This window comes from Vicugna pacos, chromosome 6 (assembly GCF_048564905.1).
Source record: "Vicugna pacos chromosome 6, VicPac4, whole genome shotgun sequence".
In the NCBI taxonomy this organism is placed as follows: Eukaryota; Metazoa; Chordata; class Mammalia; order Artiodactyla; family Camelidae; genus Vicugna; species Vicugna pacos.
The window spans coordinates 41985299-42010552 of record NC_132992.1 but is presented as its reverse complement, the minus strand read 5'-3'; the positions used below and the strand labels follow the sequence as shown (position 1 = coordinate 42010552).

At 38.5% G+C, this 25254-nt stretch overlaps 1 protein-coding gene across 4 annotated transcripts in view; it reads right to left on the bottom strand.

Moving 5' to 3' along the window:
• The window catches only part of PRORP (protein only RNase P catalytic subunit), a 109680-nt gene that overhangs the window by 83581 nt on the left and 845 nt on the right, over positions 1-25254 (bottom strand). Inside the window, exons 1-4 of one of the 4 annotated variants that reach the window (XM_006212759.4) lie at positions 25081-25220; positions 23477-24765; positions 21840-21887; positions 21197-21329 (exon numbers count right to left, since the gene is read on the bottom strand). In XM_006212759.4, coding sequence (XP_006212821.1) covers positions 21197-21329; positions 21840-21887; positions 23477-24465 — 1170 coding nt within the window. In that variant the 5' untranslated portion in view covers positions 24466-24765; positions 25081-25220. Of the gene's footprint in view, positions 1-21196; positions 21330-21839; positions 21888-22038; positions 22188-23476; positions 24766-25080; positions 25221-25254 lie in introns of those variants that run through there. The other 3 variants (XM_072962932.1, XM_072962930.1, XM_072962931.1) reach the window with 3 other exon arrangements.

Here is a 25254-nt window from a genome sequence, read left to right as displayed (position 1 = left end):
AAAATTGAGATGCAGAGGGAAAAAACACCAAGTTAATGATTCTATAAAAAATACAGAACCTCTGTTTCTGACTCTTACCTCATTCATTACTTCATTGAGCTGAATGAGCTATTTATTTTGTTTATAAAGCAGAAACAACAATTTATCAGTTGTCTCTGCAAAAGCAACCAAAGTTTAAAATTTTCTCAGAGCAATGAGGCAGAATTTACTATCATGTATGTTCTATTTTATTGCTAATTTAAAAAGAAAATGGTTTGACTTATCTTTTTGTCCTCTTTTAATGAAAAAAAATCAAGAATAGAAGAGGGAGAATAGAAAAGGGAAATTTTTAAATCATGGAATTTCTAGTGCCTAGGTTAAACAATACTAAGTCTGACTCATGTTAAATAAGTAGACAGTAAATCTTTGTGTATCGCAGTAGTAAGAAAGTAGCCTATGGAAGCTGTCTAAACGGAGGGCAGAAAAAAAATGGGAAGTGATTTTACTCTGAAAGAAACCCAGAAGGCGAGAGTCCAACAGTAAATGGAAGAGGCAAGAAGACTCAGGTAGAAATCTTGGGGATATCCCGGGAACATTCCTTAGCTCAAATGACGTGTCCCGTACATCTCATCGGTGGTTTTCCCTTCCTTCTAACTTATACAAATACTGAATAACTTAAGAGCAATGTACAACTGGAAGATGAGTCATTCCACCAGTAATAAAGGAGATAAAGGGAAATTCTACTTTCCTGTGAACTTTGACACAGTTTGCATCTGTTTCATTATTCCTGCTAGCAATTACTAATTCAAGTTGCCACATCTTTTCTTCTGCTCCAAGTAATAGCAAGCTAAGTACTAGGCACTCTTCCACCCTCAAAAAAGAAAACCAGACTAATAAGGAGGCACAATTACTGGTATAGTATAAACAGCATGTGTAACTGAATCCAAAGATCAGGGTTTGAATCTTGGCTTCGTGACTTAAACTGTGTGGCTTTGGCAAGTTGACTATAACTTCTCCAAGCCTCAGTTTCCTCTCTGTAAAGTATGTAAAATACTACTTCCCTCAAAGTTATTGAAACGACTAAATGGTGTCATTAAATAAATGGGAACTATGACATAAGAAATATAAACCTCTGGGGGGGAGGGTATATGCTCAGCAGGCAGTATATGCCTGCCTAGCATGCACAAGGTCCTGGGTTCAATTCCCAGTACCTCTATTAAAAATAAATAAATAAACCTAATTACCTCCCCCCAACAAAATTTAAAATATATATATATATATATAAACCTTGATTTAATGTATAAATAACAGTTATTGCATACCTACTGGATGCCAAACATTGTGGAGAATACAAAGAAGGGTGTTCTGTCCCTCCAAGAGTTTATAATGTGGTTGAAGAGACAACAGATACTGCTGTGAAAAGCTAAGCACTAAAGCAAGAATATGTGGCCTAGGATTAATAGCCAAATGTGTGCCAGAGTTAATAAATGTTCTAAGTTCAAAGGAAGAAAAGACAGACTATAGAGGTTAGGAAAGGTCGTGACAGAAAAGGGACTTGAGATAAACCTTGAAGGAAAAACAGGATTTAGAGACATGTAAACTGTACTTCTGTCCATTTTAGATGAAGGGAAAAAGCAGCAGAAGAAAACAGCAGTCCAGGGCCAGGGAGTAGCCAGCTCTGGCTGAAGCAGGTGTCTGCAGAGGACAGTAATAAGGGGTGAGGTTTAAAATAGGAGGTTGAAGCAAAATCGTGGAGAAGGAAGGAGTTACTTTCAGGGTAGGAATGGAAAACAGAAGGTTTTGAGGCAAGGGAATATGATGAAATCAGTGTTGGAAAAAGATTGATTTTAGCAAGCGTATAAATGAAAAAAAAATGGAAGGAAGGGTATAGACACAAGAAAATCAGTTAGGAGGTAACAGGCATTGAGGTTGAGATGCTGAGGGCCTGGACAAGATGAAAGTAGTGGAAATGGAGCAGCAGAGGCAGATCTGAGAAATGATGCACAACAGGATTACTGCCCCATCTGACACAAAAGTTAAGGGTAAGAGAGGAGTCAAAATCAGTTTTAACCTCCTCACTCTGGATGGCAAAGAGGAAAGTCACAAAAGGAAACTCAACAGCATTTCTCCCTTACACCATACACAAAAATAAACTCAAAATGGATCAAAGACTTAAACATAAGACAAGATACAATAAACCTCCAAGAAGAAAATATAGGCAAAACATTATCTCACACACATCTCAAAAATGTTCTCCTAGGACAGTCTATCCAAGCAATAGAAATAAAAGCAAGAATAAACGAATGGGACCTAATTAAACTTACAAGCTTCTGCACAGCAAAGGAAACCATAAGTAAAACAAAAAGACAACCTATGGAATGGGAGAAAATTTTTGCAAATGAAACTGACAAAGGCTTGATCTCCAGAATATATAAGCAGCTCATACGACTTAATAAGAAAAAAACAAACAACCCAATCCAAAAATGGGCAGAAGACCTAAATAAGCAATTCTCCAAGGAAGACATACAAATGATCAATAGGTACATGAAAAAAATGTTCAATATCACTAATTAGCAGAGAAATGGAAATCAAAACTACAATGAGGTATCACCTCACACCAGTCAGAATGGCAATCATTCAAAAATCCACAAATGACAAATGCTGGAGAGACTGTGGAGAAAAGGGAACCCTCCTACATTGCTGGTGGGAATGCAGTTTGTTGCAGCCACTGTGGAAAACAGTATGGAGATTCCTCAAAAGACTAGGAACAGACTTATCATACGACCCAGGAATCCCACTCCTGGGCATATATTCAGAAGGAATCCTACTTCAAAATGACACCTGCATCCCAATGTTCATAGCAGCAGTATTTACAGTAGCCAAGACATGGAAACAGCCTAAATGTCCATCAACAGCTGACTGGTTAAAGAAGATGTGGTATATTTATACAGTGGAATACTATTCAGCCATAAAAAAGACAACATAATGCCATTTGCAGCAATATGGATGTTCCTGGAGAATGTCATTCTAAGTGAAGTAACCCAGAAAGAGAAAGAAAAATACCATATGAGATCGCTCATATGTGGAATCTAAAAAAAATAAATAAATAAACAAAACATAAGTACAAAATAGAAACAGACTCACAGACATAGAATACAAACTTGTGGGTGCCAAGGGGGCAGGGGGTGGGAAGGGACAGACTGGGATTTCAAAATGTAGAACAGATAAACAGATTATACTGTATAGCACAGGGAAATATATACAAGATCTTATGGTAGCTCACAGAGAAAAAAATGTGACAATGAATATATATATGTTCATGTATAACTGAAAAATTGTGCTCTACACTGGAATTTGACACAACATTGTACAATGATTATAACTCAGTAAAAAACGTTAAAATAAATAAATAAATAAATAAATAAATACCATAACAGAAAAAACCAGTGTCTGATTGGAGGCTAGAAAACAAAGATTTATGAAGAATTTGCTTTATGACATGCTGAATTTGAGTTCATAATGGCATATTCACATAGAAATGTCTCACAAGTGGTTATATTGATCAGGAATTTTAAAGAGAAGCCATATTAAAAAAAAGGATTAAAGAAAACAATTTGGGAGTCGCTTGGATAAGAAAGAACTAAAGCTGTGAAAGAAATGCCATCAGGGTCACTAATTAAGATTCCAGGTCTTCTTCCAGGAGAGAAATATACACCCTCACTGTGGGAAAATGGGTTTTCTCTGATAAGAAGAGGAAAGCCCACTATTCATAAAGTCCTCTTCAAAGAGGTACATAGATTGTGGCATAAATCCTTGTGAACAGTGATGTCAGCCTAGGTATAAAAGGTCTGTGATGCAACATGAATTAAGACAGAGTGAGCTTACCTTGAGTAGACACTGTTACTGGCTGCTCAGCCTCACTGGGCACTCCAGGGGCCTATGGAAACTGCACTGAAATGTCCAGCACCTTCTTCTCCATCTGGCCACTTTCTGATAAATTTCAGCGTCCTTAGCTATATAAACTAAGAATTTAATCTGATTTTACCCTGGATGTATGTGTGGTATTTACCTGCTAGACCATAACTCACCCTTAACACTGCACACATATGTACACAAAATGTTACCACAATTTCTGGGGGTTCAGAATCCCACAGAACAAAACCAGAAAATTACTAAGATCAATCACAAAACAAGGAAAGGAAGGGTTAGGGTCCTCTCCCCTCAAAATCTATTATGGTTCCTTTACTTATAGGGTATTTTACTTGGAAAGTTTTACTCCAACACAATAATGAGTAAACACATTTGGATTTTAATACTAGTTTAGCTTCAATGATAACATAGCTGACAGGGACGTCAAATGCTGTGCTTTGGATCTGATCATCTAACTCTGCTGGTTCTGGAAGTGGTCTGTTGGTTTATTTCTCATTTTGGAGAATTCTACAGGTTAAATAACCAGTTCAACCAAAAACAGAAGCATTTATATGGTATGAGTCTGCAAAGAAAATATACTATTTTTTATTAATATAGCAGAATGCAATTTTGCCATTCATCATTTTTCAGTTAGCTTGCAAAGAATCACCCTGTTAAAGCAGAGGTCTGTCAAGAGGGATGCCTGCCTTGGAGACAACCTGAGTTTATCTGCGAATTCAAATCATCTGAGCAAATCTATCATGGGCACAAACGCCGAGAACTAATTTATTTTTAAAAACTTAATGTTAAAATTAGCTGTGTAAGTAGCTCAATCCATACACATTCCACTCTTCCAATTATAAGTCTCCAAAAGAAAAGCCAGCACTCATAAGTGCAGAAAATCACATTTTTCTTCCCTGCAGCTGCTGCCCAGCTGAGGAAAATGCAAAAACAAAGAGGAAATGAGCCTGGAGATCTTATTAACAAAGAGTGGAAATCCCCTTCCTCCTCATTTCCCAATTAGCACTGCAGGACGTATAAGCTCTCAGGTTCAAATTTCCCTTCACAGGCCTAACCACCCAGAATCTATCTGCAGTTGCCACCTGCACTAAAGGCAGGGGTAGATGCACACTGGAGCATTCCAGATTGCCACTCTGGCTATAGTTATCACTACAGAATGGGTTATCACGTACAGGATTTTTTTTAAAACTCCAGAACAAATGTTACTAGCCCTTCTGCAGGAAATATCTTTCCAGCTCTGATCTAAATTTCATTTCTCATGCATTTCATAAATGGAAAAATTTATTACCCATGTGCAAATAACATGACAGTTTTCAATATTTTAAAAATATTATGTGATTAAAGAAATAGATTTCCACTTTCTATGGTGACATTTCTGAACTACTTTCATCTTTTACAATGAATATGTGTGTTTGGGAGAAAATGCTACAAGAAGGTGTTGCCGCTGCATGAAATTCACTAGGGATGCATTGTTTTATAATCTCCCTCTTCATAACCTCTGTCCTGAAAGCATGTAAGCATTTATTTAATATGTCAGCTTTTAAAAAAAGATTTTTCAATGGAAATTCCAAACATATACCAAAGTAGGCAGAATAATGTAATAATAAATCCCAATGAATTCATAAACTAACTTTACCAACTCATGGTCAATTTTGTTTCATATGTAACTCCACCTACTCCATCCCCCATCTCCAAGTTATTTTTGAAGCATATCTCAGATACCACATCATTTCATCCATAAATATTTCAGGGTGTAGCTCTAAAATAAAAAGTTTTAAAACACAACTCTCTAGCATCATTATATCTTAAAAAAAACAAACCAACAACGATTTCTTAGTATCTCCAACAAGTGGTGTTCAGATTTCTTTGATCAAATCAGGCCCAATCCAGTCCATACGTTGCAAATGATTGCTATATCACCTACTGCTTTTAATCTATATGTCTTTTCCCTCTCCCTATCCCTGGCTCTTTCTCTCTGCTTGCAATTGATTTATTGGAAAAAACTAGGTTATTTGTCTTAAAGCTTCCTACAGACTGGATTTGGTGATTATATCCTTGAGGTGTAGTAAGTCCCATGTATTTTCTGTAATTGGTAGTTGACTCTAAATGTTGATTTGATTCAAATTTGATATTTTCATGTACCAGATTCTTAACTCTTCTATTTCCTATTTCTTGAAACCCTGAGGGAGAAGAACCATTTGCCAAGCTTCAACCTGCAGCTAAAAAGAAGTGCTGGATAATAAGGTGTCATGTGCTCTGCTCAAGACTTACCAACTTCAAATTTCGACCTTAAGATAGTAAGGAAAGGCAGTGAGGTAGTCTAAATAGCTTCACACTATTGAACCCTCAACAATGATCTGATGTCCCTTTTCTGCCTTTCCAGACTGACACTGTGCTAGATACAGATTCTGCACTTTTATTCATCTAAAAAAATCACAACTTCTTCTACTCTGTACTGTCTTTAGGGCTCTACATTCATCTCTGCCCCTACTAGGAAAAAATGACCTTATCTGACATTTCTTAATACATAACTGGGTTGCCTGGCAACAGTCAGAACAAGAGTCATGAAGTAACTTTCCCACAGTTATAAAGATGATGTTAAATGAGTTAATAGTTGTAAAGTAGTGACTAGCATATAATAACCCTTATATAAACATTTGCTTTAGGAAAAAAAGCACAGATAACACGAATTAAGAAGCAGAATTAGTATTTGAAAAGATGTCTTGAACTTCTTCAAGAATACAAACATACTCCCTCCTACCTTGTATTTTGGGGGAATAATGTGTTCTACGTATAAGTAAACATTCCAGATAACTGAGGCATGTTCCTTTAAATACCTAACTTTATTCGCTTTTAACCTTTTAAAGTTAAGGTAATCCAAGATGGAGATTATTGTTAGAAATGCATTGCATACTTTCCTTTATCAAATGAAGAACACCAAATAATATCTTATTAAATTTCTTAGTGACCCAGTATTTCATTATGGAATGAAGCTTAATGAACAGAACTCAGATTTTGGAGACAGACAGACTTGGGTTCTAATCTTAGCTCTGCTATTAACAAACTTGCCTTGGCAAAGCCACTTAAACTCTCTAAGGCCTAGCAAAATTTTCAGTAGGGTAGTCAGGAAGAACCATTCTAAGAAGGCAATACGTAAGAAAAGAGCTGAAGCAGGTAGATGCATAATCACACAGATACATGGAGCAAGAAGAAATAGCAAGTGCAAAGGTCCTGAGGCAAGAGTATCATTTGGTAGGAGCCCAGTATGGCTGGAATGCAGTAAAGTCTGAGACGCAAACAGGGGCCAGACTATGAAGGGTCTTATGGGTCACTGGAAAGACTGTGTTTCAGCCTCAGTGAGATGAAAAGCCATTGGAGAGTTTTAAGCAAGGGGGTGATATGATCTGATAAGGATTTAAAAGGATCACTCTGGTAACAGACTCGGGTGCTGGGAAACAGGGAGACCAGTTATAGTTGCCTCGCCTGGAAATGATAGTGCCTTGGATCAAAAAGCAGTAGTGAAGGTGATGAGAAGTGGTCAGAAATACCTTGAAGGAAACTGACAGGATTTTCTGGTAGACTACAGGTGGGCTATGAAGGAGAGAGGGGAGTCAAGGTTGACTGATGTGTTGGACATCTGAATAATTAGGAGAGCTTGGTGCTTGGAGAATGGAGGAGGCCTCTGCCGTTATCCTCAGCATCTCAGCAGCTGTTCCTTCGCGCTAGTAGTTTTCTCTTCTCTCAGAAGTAAGCTATCAGTCTTCAGGACCCTGTGTTACCATTTCTGGTCTTCTGTCTTATTTACACTATTCTATTTTCTAGGGAGACCAAATGAAATGGCAATAAAAATTGATAATTTAGTCAACAGTGAAGGAAAAACAATCAGAAACCTGAGGAGCATTTTCTAAGCAAAAAAACAAAAAAAACCCCAAAAAACTAAAAGTATGGTCACTCTGGGTACTGCCTCACTGCCAGCATATTGTTTCTAAAATTCACTTACCAGACGATTATTTAGAACTCACAAAACTTTTCCCATAAATACAAATTTATAAAAATGACTTGGTTTCCATGCCAAACTATATCATGGGGCTACATTATAACAATAATAAGTAGTACCAGCCTGGATCTAAGAGAGAACAGATCACAGGGTGTAAGAAAGACCAGATCTTCTCACCCTTGATCTGAGAAAAAAGCAAGTCAGGTTTCTCCTCGCATGCTCCCACTTTGTCCAAACCTCAACTGAAAAAAGGTGCCTCCGTCCCTCCGCCTCCAGCCCTGTCATCTACATGAGACCTCCCACTCTCACATCCTCCTCAGATCTGCCCCCCTAGAATGTTCTCCATGTCTAAAAATCACCGACCCAACTCTGAAACAGCAGCAACCAGCCACATCCACACACAATTCCCCTTCCCTTGTAAAACAGAACTCAGTGAAGCATCAGAAGGAAATGCATTGCTTCAGGTTAATTCTCATAAAATGACTGAATCCCAATTGGTAAGATTTCAACAAGTGCTATATAAGAGCAAATAAAGAAGAATGAAGAAATGGAAATATCTGATGCTAAGAAGGCCACTGCAAGGAGTCAGCCTGCTTTTCTTTTTATGTTTTTACCCTTCCTGTGCTTCTGAACTCACTGATTTTTCTAGAAGGTTCACATTTTCGGCCATAATTCTTACACCAACACACCTGGATGATCCAGAGATCAGATGCCTATTCTCTACTTTTCAGCTGTGGGGTTCAAGAAGCGGGAATGGGGGAAGTGTATTAGTGATAATTAAGTATGCATTGGGTAAACTGTTTATAAGTTGAGGACTATTTATTAATGGGCTTTTTATAAATAGAGACTTCAAAACACATGGTTTTAAATGTATACTTTGCAAATAATTAAATTTCTCAGGTTTTTTTTTCCTCTTTGTTTTATTTTTACTACCAAACCCCCAAAGTTTACCATTTACCACTCAACATTTTCTTTAGTCTGGGGGGAAAACCTCACATTTACCTTTAAGATAACCAGATCTTCAAACCCACAGAAGATGAGAGTGGAAGGTTCTGAAGCCTATGAAGAGCTCAGTTGGTTCCTATCTTTCATAGTTTGCAGCTGCCACTCTTAAAACAAAACAAAACCTACATCAGATCAGTTCTTAAACTGACATTTCATTTGGGTCACATGTGCTGTCTTAAATCTGTAGTTAGAGAAAGACCAGAAGGCCTCCCTTTTGTCAATTAACTGATGAGATACTATCAAGCAGAACAAATGGTCTGATTTAAACTTAACCCTAAATACTCAATTAAATGTACTACAGGCAATTTGCCTTCCTCCAATTTCTTTTCTAGAAAACAGAATCCCAAGTCATTAAAGTTTTATTTAAGAAGTTCTAAATCACAGGATTATGGGGGACTGCTATCATGATTAAAGTTTCATTCAAAGTTAAAAAAAAAAGAGCTTCATTAAAAGCTCAAAATGAGAGGACCATGTTGGGCTACTATTTCTTTCTTTAGTGTTGGCAATTTTAACTGAAATTTTTAAAATAATTAATTTTTTGTTTTGTTTTCCATTTTGGAAAGTGAAAGATGATGATGAAATAAGTCTCAGTAAGAAATAAAAGAGAACAGAAGAAACTAAATACAAAATATGCTGAGTAGTAAGACTATTATCTTTGTTTTAACTTCCTTTATTAATATATTTGTATAATAAAATTGGGGGAAATAAACTTTACTTCAACTTTTCAAATAGGAAAAGGAAAAAACTAAAGCAGAGTTTCTAGAGCAGTGGTTCTTAAACTGTGGTGCAAGGACCCTTGGGCATCTTTAAGAACCTTTCGGGTGATCTGTAAGGTTAAAAACTGCTTTTATTAATAATACTAAGATGTTACCTGCCCTTTTCACATTCATTTGCTCACAAGTGTACAGTGGAGTTTTAGTATAATATCGGAGAAGAATAACAACAATTATCTGAAAATACCAATAAAATATTCTCACCTTTTCTAACTACTATCTCTATGAGCCTCCATTTTCTTCATATGCTTCCACCAAAATAACAAACCACAACAGACTGAATACAGATGCGGCTATAAAAACTCAGCTGTCTTCTCTTGAGCCAGGTAATTAAGGAGATGTACAAATATGTTAAGACAAGACCCTCTTCTCACATATTGTTTTTGTTTTAGATATTTATTACTGAGAAGAAATATTTATGTTCACATATAACAGTTTTTATATTGTTGTTTTAAATAAAAACATATTTTTTAAAATTCTCAGTTTTAATTTCTAATCCAGAAATGATGAACAGATAAAATCCCACATGAACAAAAGCTCTCAGGAGTCCTTAATTTCTAAGACTGTGAAAGAGTCTTGAGACCAAAAAGGTTGAGAATTGCTACTCTAAAGTATTTCCTACTCTATAAGAAAAATATCACTCTACAAAGGAGTATTTCTTAAGAGAAACAAAGAAAGTTGTTTAAAAGTGAATTTATAATTTACAGGACAAATAATTAAGCTCTGATTTGCTTCACAATTTCTGAGTGGCAAGGGGAGGAACAGTGGGAGTATAAATTAAGTAAGACTGGCCATGAGTTAACAATGACTGAGCTAGGAGTCTGCTATACTTGTCTTCCTACTTTTGCATATGGTTTGAAATTTTCCCTAAGAAGAAAATTGAATAAATTAAATTAAATTCATACCTGAACAGTTGAATATGAAAAAAAACCCTGTAATTTAATGTTATAGTTCAGAATGAAGGAAAATAAAAGGAAAAAATCTTATTAATATTAAATTAACACTAACCACATAGCTCCAAATTCACTTTTGTATCTTCACTGATGTCAATTAGTTTCATGTAGTTGAATCAGTAGTACATGCACACTATTTGGAGTCCTGCTTTGTTCACTTAAAATTTACATATACAGCTCCCCTCTTTACTTACTATCACTAACCTGATTTAACAAAGAAATAGATATCTTTCCAATTAATATTAAAAGAAGCTCACCAAATCCTTTAACCTGACTGACCTGGCTATAACCTAAAATAATTTTTCAAATGTTACACTGCTGCCACCTGCTGGCTCTGATGCCTAAGCACAGTAAATAAACGTTTAAAACAGAAAAACTAATAATTTACCTATGACTAGGTTTTCTCCCCAAATCATCCTTTAGAAAAGTAGCTGTCATACACACATTAGGAATATTCAGAATCTCACATTAGAAGCATTGGTTCTTGATCCCAGCTGCACTTTAAAATCATCTGGGAGCTTGTGAAAATCCCAGTGCCTGGGCCCCAAACCAGAGCAATTAAATCAGAATCTCTATTTTGTGAAAAACGGAAGTCAAGTCACAGACTGAGAGAAAATATTTGCAAAAGATGTATCTGACATAGGACTTGCATCTAGAATAACTCTTACAACTCAATTTTTAAAAAAAGCCCAATTTTTTAAATGGGCAAAAGATCTAAACAACACTTCACAAAAGAAGATAATTGGATGACCATTCAGCACATGAAAAGATGCTCAACATCATCAGTTATTAGGAAACTGTAAAATAAGACCACAGTAAGATATTACTTCGCATCCATTAGAACAGCTAAAGGTGAAGAAACTGACCATATTAAGTGTCGGCCAGGATATGGAGCAACAGTAACCCTCACACTGCTGGGAGAAATGTAAAATGGGGCAATCACTTTGGAAAACAGTTTGGCAGTTTCTTAAAAAGGCACACACACCCCTACCACAAGACCCAGCATTCCACTCCTAGATATGTACCCAAGAGAAAGAAAAGTTGTAGTGGGTTAAATAGTGTCTCCTCTAAAATCCATGTCTACCTGTAATGTGACCTTATCTAAAAAGGGGATCTTCACAGATGCCATTAATTATGAGGTCATAGTGGAATAAAGTGGGCCCTAAATCCAATGACTGATGTCTTTGTAAGAAGAGATAAAACACAGAGATGAGGAGGCAGAGAGTGGAGTGACGCAGTTAAAAGCTAAGAAACGCCAATGATTGCCAGGAGCTGGGAGCTGCTGAAGCGAGCAAAAGGGAAGAATCTTCCCAGAGCCTTCAGAAGGAGCATGGCCCTGCCAACACCTCCCAGAACTGTGAGAGAATAAATGCCTGTCATTTTAAGCCACCCAGGTTGTAGTACTTTGTTACAGCATCCCTAGGAAGCTAATACAAAAGCACAAGTACAAAGACTCGTACAAAAATGTTCTTGGCTTTACTTGTCATAGCTGCAAGCTGAAACATCCATCAATAGGCAAATGAATTTATAGAACAGTGGTATAACCGTGCAACAGAATACTACTTAGCAACAAAAATGAACAAATGATTGAGATACAAAATGTGAGTGAAATCTCAAAATAATTATGCTGAATTAACGAAGTCAGACAAAAAGGACTATATATTATATGATTTGATGGTGTTCACCTCAGGTGGCAAGAGTGAGTCATGGGCAAGTATAGGAAGGAATCATTACAAAGTGGCAGGATACTTTTGAGGTTGATAGATATGCTCATTATCTTGGCAGTGGTGACAGTTCCACAGGGGTATACATGTGTCAAAACCCATCAAGTTGAAGGAAAGATGGCAGAGAAAAGAGCATCAGGAATCAGTCTCCCTAGACAGACAGGACAACAGTGCACTGAGAGAATCTGATTCTGTAACTATTTTGCAACTCTGAAGTCTACTAAGGGCTTTCAACTTCCAGGGGAAGATCTGAATGATGAATGGTGGTTAATTTCATCAGTTTTCACTCTTTGCAGAGTAATGGCTACCCATCTCTCACCCCCAGCCACATGGCAGGCAGCTATTCCTGAAGCAGCCTGCACACAGCATATGGGAGCCAGGGTGGGCAAGAAGGACCCTGTCCTCCAAATATTGGAGATCTGTGCTTGGATTGCCAACTACTGCTTCTGGTCATAGAGGTATCAGGAGGTATAATCATCAAGAAAAAGAAAATGTGCATACATCTATAACTAGTAAGGAAAGTGAATTAGTAACTTAAAAATCTCCCAACAACAACAAACAAAGTCCTGGACCTAATGGTTCACTGGTGAACTCTAATAAACATTTAAAGAAAAACTACTATCAATCCTTCTTAAATTTTTTTCCAAAAAGTTGAAGAGGGAACACTTCTCAACTCATTCTACAAGGCCAGCATTACCTTGACACTAAAGTATCTTTATACTACAAGAAAAGAAAACTACACACCAATATCCTTTATGAACAATGATGCAAAAATCTTCAACAAAATACTAGTAAGCAGAATTCAGCAGCATATTAAAAGGATTATACACCATGACCAAATGGGATTTATTCTTTGATGCAAGGATGGTTCAACATATGAAAACTGATCAATGTAATATACCACATAGAAAGAAGGAAAACAAACACATGATCATCTCAAATAATGCAGAAAAATCATTCGACAAAATTTAACACTCTTTCATTTAAAAAAAAAGAAGCAAAAACCCTCAACGAACTAGGACTAGAAGGAAACTAACTCAACATAAAAGCCATATACAAAAAACCCAGCCAACATCATACTCAATGGTGAATGACTGAAATTTTTTTCTCAGGACCAAGGTAAGGATGCCTGCTTGTACCACTTCTATTTAACATAGTAGTGAAGTTCTAGCCAGAGCAATTAAGCAAGAAAAAGAAATAAAAGGCATCCAAATTGGAAAAGAAAATGTAAAATTATCTTTGTTAGCAGGTGATATGATCTTATACAGAGAAAACCATTAAGATTACACACACACACATTAGAATTAATACATCAATTTAGCAAAGTAGGATATAAAATCAACACATACAGAGAAGCAAGATGGCGGAGTAGTAGGACGCTTGTAGCTCACCCTCTCCCACAAATACACCAACACTCACATCTATGGACCCACTCAGCCAACCAGAGCACTGCCAAACTCCGACAGAACATCGCCCTCTTCAAAAGGCAAAGATGCCAAAAATCTAGTAGGAGAAAAGGAAAAAAGAAAGAAGAAAAAACAAAACAGTGTGGGACCGGTCCCACAGGGAGGGAGCAGTGAAGAAGGAATAGCGCTTGTTTGCTGGGTCTCCCCCTCTCCAATGGAGAGGCCAGTGGGACAGGGGGGAGCCTCCGAGGCTCAGATCTGCCCTGAGCACCCCTTGACTGACAGAACTAAGTAAATGGGCATAAACAGTCCCCGCGGCACCCAGCCTGAGACGTGAGCCGGCAGCTGGGGCCGGGACAAGCCGCCCAAGCCAGGCGGAGGACAGGGACGGCGGCACTGAGGCAGCCCTGGGGGACTGCAGGGTGCTGCACGCCGTGGCTGGGAGGGGATATGGAGCATAACAACCTCGGTCCCCATAAATTGTGAAAAAAGCAAAGCAACAAGGCTGGTGTGCCCTGGGAGGGGCACCATAGCCTTTGTCTCCTGAGACCTGCGGCGCAGTAACTGGCGCTTCTCACGAGAAGAGGCAGGGCACAGCCACAGCCCCCATATCCTCTTGTGTGCAGCATGCAGGCAGGGACAGGGCCGAGCTCTGAATCCACACCCGGGGGCTCCACAACCTCCTAGGCAGGAATGAGACTTGTTTACAGTCCGAGGTAGATAGGATCTTTCTGCCCTGGCACCTCAGAGAACTCACACCACCAAGACAAACAAGGAGCTGAGATTTGGCACAGAGCAAGGGCAGAGCTGTTCCACAGTCTTCCCCGAGCCCACCTACGGAGCACCAACCCGAGGTGGAACAGGCAGTTGCACAAAGCAGCAGAGTGACTGGCACCAGGAGAGGGCAGGTGGCCACCCGCCTTCCTGGCAGAAACACAGCACCTGACCACAGTGCTGGGAGGGGGCGCAATCCGCCCACCTACCTCACCCGAATGCAGCATCTGACTGTGGCATCGGGAGGGGGAGTGACCCGCCCACCCACTGAAGCCAGAGAGATATGAGCAATATGAAGAAGCAGAGGAAGCACTCCCAATTAAAAGATCAAGAGAAATCCCCTGAAAGCATGATCAAGGAAACAGACATTGATGGCCCACTAGATCAAGATTTCAAAAAAGGAGTGATCAAAGTACTGAAAGAACCAAAATAAATAGTATTTAGAGATATAAAACATGTCAAAAATGAAATCGAAGCTATAAAGAAGAACCAAGTAGAATTAGTAAACACATTTGCTGAGATGAGAGCTGACCTAAAGACTGTACAAAGCAGGCTAGATAATGCAGAGGAACGAATAAGTGACCTAGAAGACAGGACAACAGAAAGCACCAAATCAGAACAGCTGAGAGAAAAACAAATGAAAAACAATGAAAACAATATAAGGGACCTATGGGATAATATAAAGTGTGTCAATCTACACATAATAGGGGTTCCAGAAGGGGAAGAAAGAACAAAGGGGATTGAAAAGGTATTTGAAGAAATCATGACGGAAAACTTCCCAAACCTAAAGAAGGAATCAGATATCCAAGTACAGGACACTCAGAGGGTCCCAAACAGAAAGAACCCAAACAGGCCCGCACCAAGACATATCATAATCAAGATGGCCAGAGTCAAGGATAAAGAAATGATCCTAAAGGCAGCAAGAGAAAAACAGAGTAAGTTATAAGGGAACCCCCATAAGGCTCTCAGCTGACTTCTCTACACAAACACTACAGACCAGAAGGGAGTGGCAAGATATATTCAAAGTTCTGAATGAAAAAAAGATGCAGCCTAGGAAACTCTATCCAGCAAGGCTATCCTTTAGAATAGGAGAGATAAAGAACTTCACAGAGAAGCAAAAACTAAGAGAGTTTAGCAACACTAAACTCATGCTAAAAGAAATATTGACAGGTCTACTCTAAATAGAAAAGAAGCAGGATGATACAAAAATGAGAAACTCGTAACTGGAAAGGTGGTAACTACCATCAATTACAAATAGAATAAACACAAAATTGTAAAAGAAGACATCTAAATCATTAAGAGTGGGAGAGGGAAGCAAGGAAAGCCACTGTGGAAAACAGTATGGAGATTCCTCAAAAGACTAGGAATAGACTTACCATATGACCCAGGAATCCTGCTCCTGGGCATATATCCAGAAGGAACCCTTTTTTAAAATGACATCTGCACTCCAATGTTCATAGCAGCACTATTTACAATAGCCAAGACATGGAAACAGCCTAAATGTCCATCAACAGATGACTGGATAAAGAAGATGTGGTATATTTATACAATGGAATACTATTCAGCCACAAAAAAGACAACATAACACCATTTGCAGCAACATGGTTGTTCCTGGAGAATGTCATTCTAAGTGAAGTAAGCCAGAAAGAGAAAGAAAAATACCATATGAGATCACTCATATGCGGAATCTAAAAATAAAAAACAAAAACAAATACAAAACAGAAACAGAGACATAGAATACAAACTTGTGGTTGCCAAGGGGGCAGGGGGTGGGAAGGGACAGACTGGGATTTTAAAATGTAGAATAAATAAACAAGATTATACTGTATCGCACAGGGAAATAAATACAAGATCTTGTGGAAGCTCACAGCGAAAAAAAAATGTGACAATGAATATATGTATGTTCACCTATAACCAAAAAATTGTGCTCTACACTGGAATTTGACACAACATTGTAAAATGACTATTACTCAATAAAAGAATGTTAAAAAAAAAGCAACACACAAAAATTAGCTGCATTTCTATAAACTAATAATGAACAACCCGAAAAGAAAATTACAAAAAAAATTATATTTACCATAGCATCAAAAAGAATAAACTATTTAGGAATTAACTTAACCAAGGAGGTGAAAAATCTGTACAATGAAAACTACATAATATTGCTGAAACAAAGTAAAGACATAAATAAATGGAAACAAATCCCATGTTCATGGATCACAAGACTTGCTATTGTTAAAATGTCAACACTACCCAAAGCAATCACAGATTTAATACAATCTCTATCAAAATCCCAATCACTTTTTTTTGCAGAGATAGAAAAACCCATCCTAAAATTCATACGGAATCTCAAGGGATCCTGAATAGCCAGAACAATCTTGAAAAAGAAGAACAAAACTGGAGGACTGGAGGAGTCACACTTCCTGAGTGCAAAACTTACTACAAAGCTACAGTTTTCAAAACAGTGTGGTACTGGCATAACAATAGACATGTAGACCAAATTGGAACTGAAATATACTCAAACCCTCTCATATATGTTAAAATGACGTCCAACTCTTACCTAATACCATATACAAAAATTAACTCAAAATGGATCCAGGGCCTAAATGTACAATCTAAAAAATTAAATTCTTAAAGAATAAAACAGAACAAAAAGCTTCACGACATTGGATTTGGCGATGATTTTCTCGGATATAAAGCAAAAGAAAAAATAAACAAATGGACTTCATGATAATTAAAAAATGTTTGTGTATCAAAATACACTATTAACAAAGTAAAAAGGCAACCCACAACAGGGAAAAATATTCAAGATCTTGTAGTAGCTCACGGTGAAAAAGAGTATGAAAACAAATATATGTATATTCATGTATGACTGAAAAATTGTGCTGAACACCAGAAATTGACACCACGTTGTAAACTGACTATACTTAATTGAAAAAAATAATTTATTGCTAAAAAATGGTAACCACTATTCGAACCTTCAGAGAGTTGTCATCTTTTTACAATAGTAACATAAAAGATCACTGATCACAGATCACCATAACAAATACAATAATGAAAAAGTTTGAAATATTTCAAGAATTACCAAAATGTGTCAAAGAGACATAAAGTGTGAGCAAATGCTGTTAGAAAAATAGTGCCAACAGATTTCCTACATGCGTTGCTGCCACAAACCTTCAATTTGCAGAAAAAAAACAACAACACAATAAAGCAAAGTGCAATTAAACAAGGTACGCCTGTACATAAACGAGTGTGGCTGTGTTCCTATGAAACTTTATTTACAAAAACAATCGGTAGGCTGGTATTGGTCTGCGGGCCATAGTTTGCTGACTCCTCCTCTTTGCTATCACTTTGTGTTGTCCCAGACACCTGTACACTTATCAAGAATTTGGCACTCGACTCAGTCTTCATCACCAACCTAAGGGACAAAGGACGGTGCCTGCACCTGGTAAGCATTCCATAATGTGGCTGCAATTATTATTTTCAAAAACTATCATGTGGACACTCTGATTAGCTCTGTGTATGACCACCTAGGCTGTCAGTTTCTTCACCTGCTTAACTGTCGTACCCTAGACTTTGTCATCACTCCAGAGCACTGTCTCTGAAATCACATCTCTAATATACACTGATCACTCTCAGTCCCTTTATGCTTGTTCTTCAACCTCAGTAAGCCTTCTGTCCACTTTTATCTCTGTTGTCTCCTAATTCACGAGCTCCCACTCATCTTTACTTCCTTCTATCAACCTTGATCTCATGGCCCGTTAATTGAGCCACTCTCTCACCTATACCTCAACTCTCCAAGTGTACCACAAAACCTTGCACCACCCCATCCATCTGCCACCTCTACACCTGGATGTCCCAGGACCACTGAAAATGGATCACAGATCAACGCCCTTACAAACTTAGGCTCTCCAGCCTTAGCCAGGGCTTCAGCACTACCCAGCAGTATTCTCCTCGGTTATTTCACAAATAGTCCAAAATTCCAAGGCTGAAAATTCCCCTTAAGCTATCATACCTTCTCTGGCCTTCAAATGACCAACTTGCCTCGGGCTCTTCAGAGAAAAACTCTCCGCTGCACCTACACACTGAACTTATCCAGCATCCGAGTCCTTCCCTCTAGTCCCAGAAAGAGTCTGGATCCACCCCTGCCCTTCTGCCTCACCAATACTACAAAAAATAAACCCTGAACCAAGCCAGCCATACGCCTTCTTTCACTGCTCTTTACCCATGGATATAGTTCTCATCCTGAGCCTCCCTGTCTTCAAACTTGATATTCTTTCAAGATTGTCGAGTGTTGTGAGTATAACACACCTAGAAGTGCCTGATATATGGTACTCAATCAATAAATGGTAGCGATGTCATTATTATGGGAGAGTAATAGCATAAAGGTGAAAGGCAGATGACAAAAAAAAAAAAGGGATATAGAACTGGGGAGCAGCAGGGGGCCAGAAGGAGAACACCTGGAAATAAAAATGGAGAAAATAATTCCCCTTGCCATAATATGTCCCAATCCTTCCGTGACTATATTCAGTGGCTGTGTAAATTATGGTAATTAAATGTATGACGACTCTTTGCTATTCTCACCATGGTCTGGAGCCTGAAACTCCTGCCACGGTATAAAACTCTCCAAGGGGAAGATTTGCTCTGGGTTCTAAGTCTTTATCAGCAGAGAAAACTAATAAATCTTCCTTCTATTAACCTAGCATTAAAGTGATATCCATTAAAAAGGAATTATAGAAATGTTTAGCCATTGAGAGTGTTAAACAAAAGTATTCAACTAGTGATTCTGTGGCTGGGGCAGGAGCAACCTAAGGTGACAGCCTGGGACATCTTGCGCCAGAAAGCACAGAAGTGCTCATAAACTGACTGGGGTGGGTGGAGGTGATGGGGTGGGGGTGTCAGAAAGACACAGGAGCTGGCTTGCAAGGGCTCCTACAGGTCACATTTGGGACAATTTGAGCATCAAAAAGAATAAACATTGTAATGGATTCTAACACGGTTAATTTTTTAAAACAGTCCTTATGTCCAGGCAGGTCATTTTATTATTTTTTTAAAGGGAGGAAGGTAGTCAGATTTATCTTTTTTTTTTAATTCTTTTTTGTTTTCCTTAATGAAGGTACTGGGGAATGAATCCAGGACCTCGTGCATACTAAGCACACGTTCTAGCAGGGAGCTATACCCTCCCCGCCAGATCATTCTTTTTTAAAAAGGAGGTGGGTAGAAAGAAAGGGGAAAATGAAAAACTTTCATAGAATAAAACCAGCTAATAAATGTAGAAGGAATGAAATAACTAGAAAATCATCACTTTGCACCCCTCCAAAGGTAGAGAGGTCATCTCCATGATGAGAAAAACACTGAGTGAAGAATTAATGGGTGACAGGATATCCATATAGTCTTCAAGTATTACTTACTCCACGATAATTTTTAATTATGAAAATTACAAAGGAAAACACCGTACCTTTTCAATGGAGGTATCTGGCAGTCACCCTTTTAATCAAGTGATCAAGCTTAGCATCAGCAACAGAGAGCAGCCTGATATTATGAAGCGGCTGTGATGCAATAAAATGCACACAGCATCACCTGTGTAATGTACCCAAAAGCTTTTCACACTGAATTAACGAAGAGAAAGCGATCAGACACTTAGGCCAGTCTTGCTACTCAAAAGTGGTCCAAAGATCAGAATCCCATCCCTTGGGAGCTTGTTCAAAATACAGAATCTTAGATTCTATTCTGGAGAACTGCCTTATAATTTTCATTTTAAACAGAGCCTCAAGTGTCTCTGAGATATAAAGTTTGAGAAGCCCTGTACAAGACAAACCATACTTTTCAAAAAATTAATGTCACAAAAAACAAAAAATAAAAGGCAGGTTGACTGCTCTGGATTTTGACTTTATTCTGAGGATTAAAGGTCTTCGTATTAGGGACATTTTCTGACAATTTTAAGTCAAGGTGAGAAGGCAAAACAATTTTCACTTCTCATTTTCATCTGGTACCTTGAAGAAAAAGCATTCAGTGATATGACAGGCAGCCTTTCCCCAAGGTAAAAGCATTTTACTTCTTCAGCTTAATCTTAGTAAACCAGCATAAATTACTGAAGGTAAGCAAAATAAAGTTATTAAAAATGACTTCGAGAATCAGTATGAAGAAGAGTTGGGAATAATTTTGTCAAGTTACCTACAACTCTCTTGACTAGAAAACTTGTGAGAAACCATGATGTTTTTATGGGAGTTTACTGAACACAGTTTTCCGAAAGCACTTAGACAAAGAATAAGCACCTGTCTTTTTGGCTTAAGCGTACTTGTGCCCAGGTAAAAGAGGACTGACTTCAACAGACGGATGACAGCCTAAGCCAATGACTCCATGAATCAACCTCTAAATCAACCTCTCCTATAGGCTGGCAACTACGACCAGCCGGCCAAATCCAGCCCACCACTCATTTCCATGAATATAATTTTACTGGAACCCAGCCATGATCATTCATTTATACATTGTCTGTGGCTGTTTTCACTGTAATAGCAGACTAGAAAAGTTGCAGCAGAGATTATTATGACCCACAAAGTCTAAAATATTTACTATCTGGCCTTTCACAGAAAACAACTGCTGACCCCTGTTAGAGACAAGCAATCCAAGAATGCGATAAGGCCTGTTCCAGACTCACCTGGGGTGTTGTCTTTTTGTATTGGTCACCTCCATCTATCACATCCTTCATGATTTTTCCCTTGAGAAATTCATATTCTTCTGAACTCAGGTGAATAGACTCTAGGGTTCTTCCACAGCCCAAACACTGACCACTGTAATTACAAGTGAATGTGTTAAATAATGTCCTAGAAACGAATCTTTTCTAAAATGAATCATTCTAGGACATGAGGAAACTGGAAGGTAATTTTTAAAAGAACATTACAACCCTTGTGATCATCACATACATCTGATTTTTGGAAACCAGAAAATATCACAAATTCATGTGCCAAAAAACCCAAATGAGTAGACTGCTGGGCATCCAAAGTTTTCTATTTGTTTTTTTAACCACGTAAAGTTTTAAAAGTCATTCTTAAAATACAACTGGATCCCAAATCTCTAAGGGAAACACTTCTGAGGATCACACCAAGTTCACAGCACCCACCAAAAAAACAATTGACCATGACAAATTCTCCAAATGTGAAACATGACTTTTTTTCCTTGGTTATCCTAATTTACTTATTTATCCTATCTCTAAGGTAGTCTTTTAATTTTGTTTTCATCAGTAACAACAAAACCTGCTAAACCTAAATCGAACAAATTAAAAATAAAATACTGGCCTTTACCTTTGCTGGATTGTGGTGAACTGTCCTTTCCATTGTTCTCCAGGAACACTACAAAAAAGAATGCAAAACCAAGCCATCAGAAGGTCAAATTCCTACTGAAGCAAAAAGACACTCACTGTATTTAAAAACTTGGTAGGCAAAAGCTCTGAAAAATTCAATACTTCCCTAGAATGGTTCAGTTCGAAGAGTGGTTGCTTACACTGTGATGGGGCTAAGGAACTGATGGTCCCCTACTCTGGATCTCCTTCCCTTTGCTGCTTCTCTCGTCATCTGATCCTCATCTTCAAGTCTAAATCTACCTTCACAGGACCTGCTCCCAAAAGCAGCTGACATTCGTAGTATAACCTCTGTAATCGAAACTCAACTCTAACCTCTATAAAGCTGCCAGAGACTGTTCCTGCCCAGAGCAATCACTTCTTGTACACAATAAACTTATACACCACTCTTAGGTAACTGTCAATTACTGTATTCACAATTAGGATGTGAATGCCACTGTAATGGATATGATATCACAAAACACCCACAGTGCTAAGCCTAAAATTGAAGGCATTCAAAATTACTTATTGATTTATTTGCTCAAACAACGTGTCCTTCCTTCTTTCCTCTTACACATAATACTATCAATTCCTATTGATTCTACCGCCTTCTCTTCTTTCTCCTTTCCCAGGTCTTAATCCAAGATCTCATCATCTCTCGTTCAAACCTACATCTGCCTCCACACAGATCTCCCTGTTTCAAATCATAATCCCTCTCCAATCTTCTTTCTCATTGTTTTGGCAGTTACCTTTTTAAAACTCCACTCCAAGACCAGCATTCTTGATAACAGAATAAAATCAAAATCCTTAGCAGTCAAAGACCTTCACACTCCAGCTCTTCTGTTGATACTCAGTAGATTTGTCAATAAAGATAACTAAGCATGACTGCTATTTCAAAGCTCCGTAAAGATAATACATAGTGGAAAAGCAAGAGAAAAACAGAGGCGAAAGGAATGAATCTGGAGGAAAGAGCCTGAAGCAAATTAGCAGTAAAGACGTAAGAGAATGAAAGACTGAAGCAATAAATTGGCATGTAGCCAGTAACAAGAATAAAAGCAAAGGAGAGAGCAGCCAAAAGATGGAGAGATCAAAATAAACTGGAAGGATGAATGCATATCAGGTTTGATCAGGATTCCTCTCTCCACTCTTAACTATTCAACTTGATGAAATGCATAGATTAAACAGAATATACACATGCACATTATATCAGTCACTGGGTCTCAGAAGAACTTCTGAAAACACTAATATGATCCAAAGACAGCTCCAGTTATATTGGTATGAACTCTAGCCACAAGTGCTATTTGTAAATATTAACATCATACTAGATATCTCAGAAAACAAATGATCCTTCTATAAGGAAAAAATACATAAAAACTACAAGTGCTTTATAGTTTCTCTTTTATGTGATAACCACAACTTGTTTATGCTACTTTTTTAAAGAGAAAGAAAATTTTGTCTTAAAGTGGAAATAATCTTACTAAGAGACAGAAAAAAAGTAGAGCCTGAATAAAGTAATTCTCAGCAACTAGTTAGAAAAAAAAGGCAACTTTTAGTATAGGTATTAAAATAAAAACATATATATTAAGAAAAAATCGAAATTACCTCTCAAACCATGTTTTTATACTGTGTGCAAATGATTCCCCAGGATATAGCTGATTATTTCTTAGATACAAAAGAATGTCTTGCAGTTTGTTTGAATACTGAACATCTTTTATGTCTTTCCCAAAATCGAAAAAGGCTTTTAAAGTTTCCAACATAGGAACAATATCATGACCTAACAATTCCTGATACAAATTCCACGCTACATTTACATCTTGATGAAAGAGGGCTCCCTGGATACAGTCATTATAGTTCCTCTTTGAAGGGGTTATGACTTTTCTGATGTCTTCCAACAGTAGCAAGGCCTCTCTCCATCTGTCTGTATGGCTTAATCCCCGGATGAGAAGAGTGCTCCCTGCAGGTTCTAAGCGCTTGTATCTGGTTTTCATGATTTCATAGACATCAATAATTTCTGATGTCTGTTTATGAAAAACACAGAGAGACAAATACTTGACAAGCAAATCATAGCCTACAATACCACTGTTTTTTGCAGCTACCCAGGCCAGCACAGATTTGGCCACATCAACAGAGCTATGGCATTTAACCATTTGTGAAATGATCCAATTTTCAAAATTAGCCTTTTCTTTGAAATCTTCCTTAAGTTTATCCCACTCCTCTGAAGTCAAAGGTTTTGTTGGGAGTTGAATAATGTTCCCCACAGGTCGCAAGTCATGACCTTTACTTGAAGGATTCATCTGTGATCGCTTCTTAGCTGCTCCAGCTGCAAACATGTGAGGAGACTCAGAAGAAACTTGTTTATTATTCCCCTCATTTCCCTTCCTGACATATCCGACCTTGGCAATCAACAGATTCATTCCTTTGGTATTTTGTGGGGACATCGTTTTAAGAGAAAACCACTTCTGTTGGTTCCTGATGCCATCATAGTCTTTGAGAAACAGGGAGACATAAGAGTGTCCCTGGCCTAGCCCAAGATATGGGTTACTCTTCCAAAGCTTAGGAAAGCTTCGAACACCAGTGAAATAGAAAGTCATTGTGCAGTGAAATCAGCACCAGATTGCGAGATGTTCAAAAAGCCCCAACTTCTACGGCATATTATGGGATTGGGGGTGAAGGAGTGTGGAGAATCGAAGCGCAACTTTCTAAAATATGATTTTCAGCTTCTCACAGGCAAATCAGGGTTCTGATTTTGGGGGCTAGTTAAAACCAACTAAGTCTGGTTGAACTCTCTTCATTATACAACGATCTGGGGACATCCAACTTCGGTCGCAAGCTTCAGAACCGGAGGACAGAGCAGGAATCTTCTGGAGCCTGTTATATCCCAGTCCACGAATCTGAGGAAAAAAGCACAGAGGACCTCCCAGTTCGACTCACGCGGAACACAGCTGTTCTTTAAAAAGGGCAGGATCCCACGGGAGCAATGCGGCAGAAAGGGAGTAAGTAGGTAGCCCCCTACCCTAGACCCACCGGCAGCAAGGACAGACTCGGAAGCCCAAGTCTAGGGGCCCTGGCCCCTAAACTCGTCAAATAATGGCAGAGGGGTAGGGAAGGGGCGGGGGAGAGAGAAGCAAGGAAAGGAGGTCCAAAAGGGCACCGCCTGCTGAGTCCGGACCGATCACAAACGACGTTCACTTCGTTCAACAACTCACCACAGCACTCCAGCTCCACGCAACCATAAACGCGGCGCAAACTACGGCGCCCACAATGCACCGCGACGGCCCCCGCCGCGGAAGTGTGGCTGAGCCGGACGCAGGGCTCCGCCGGGCCTGGCGGCGAGAAAAAGGCGATTCTGAACCTTGTAGTGGCGGAAGTGGGCACAGGCA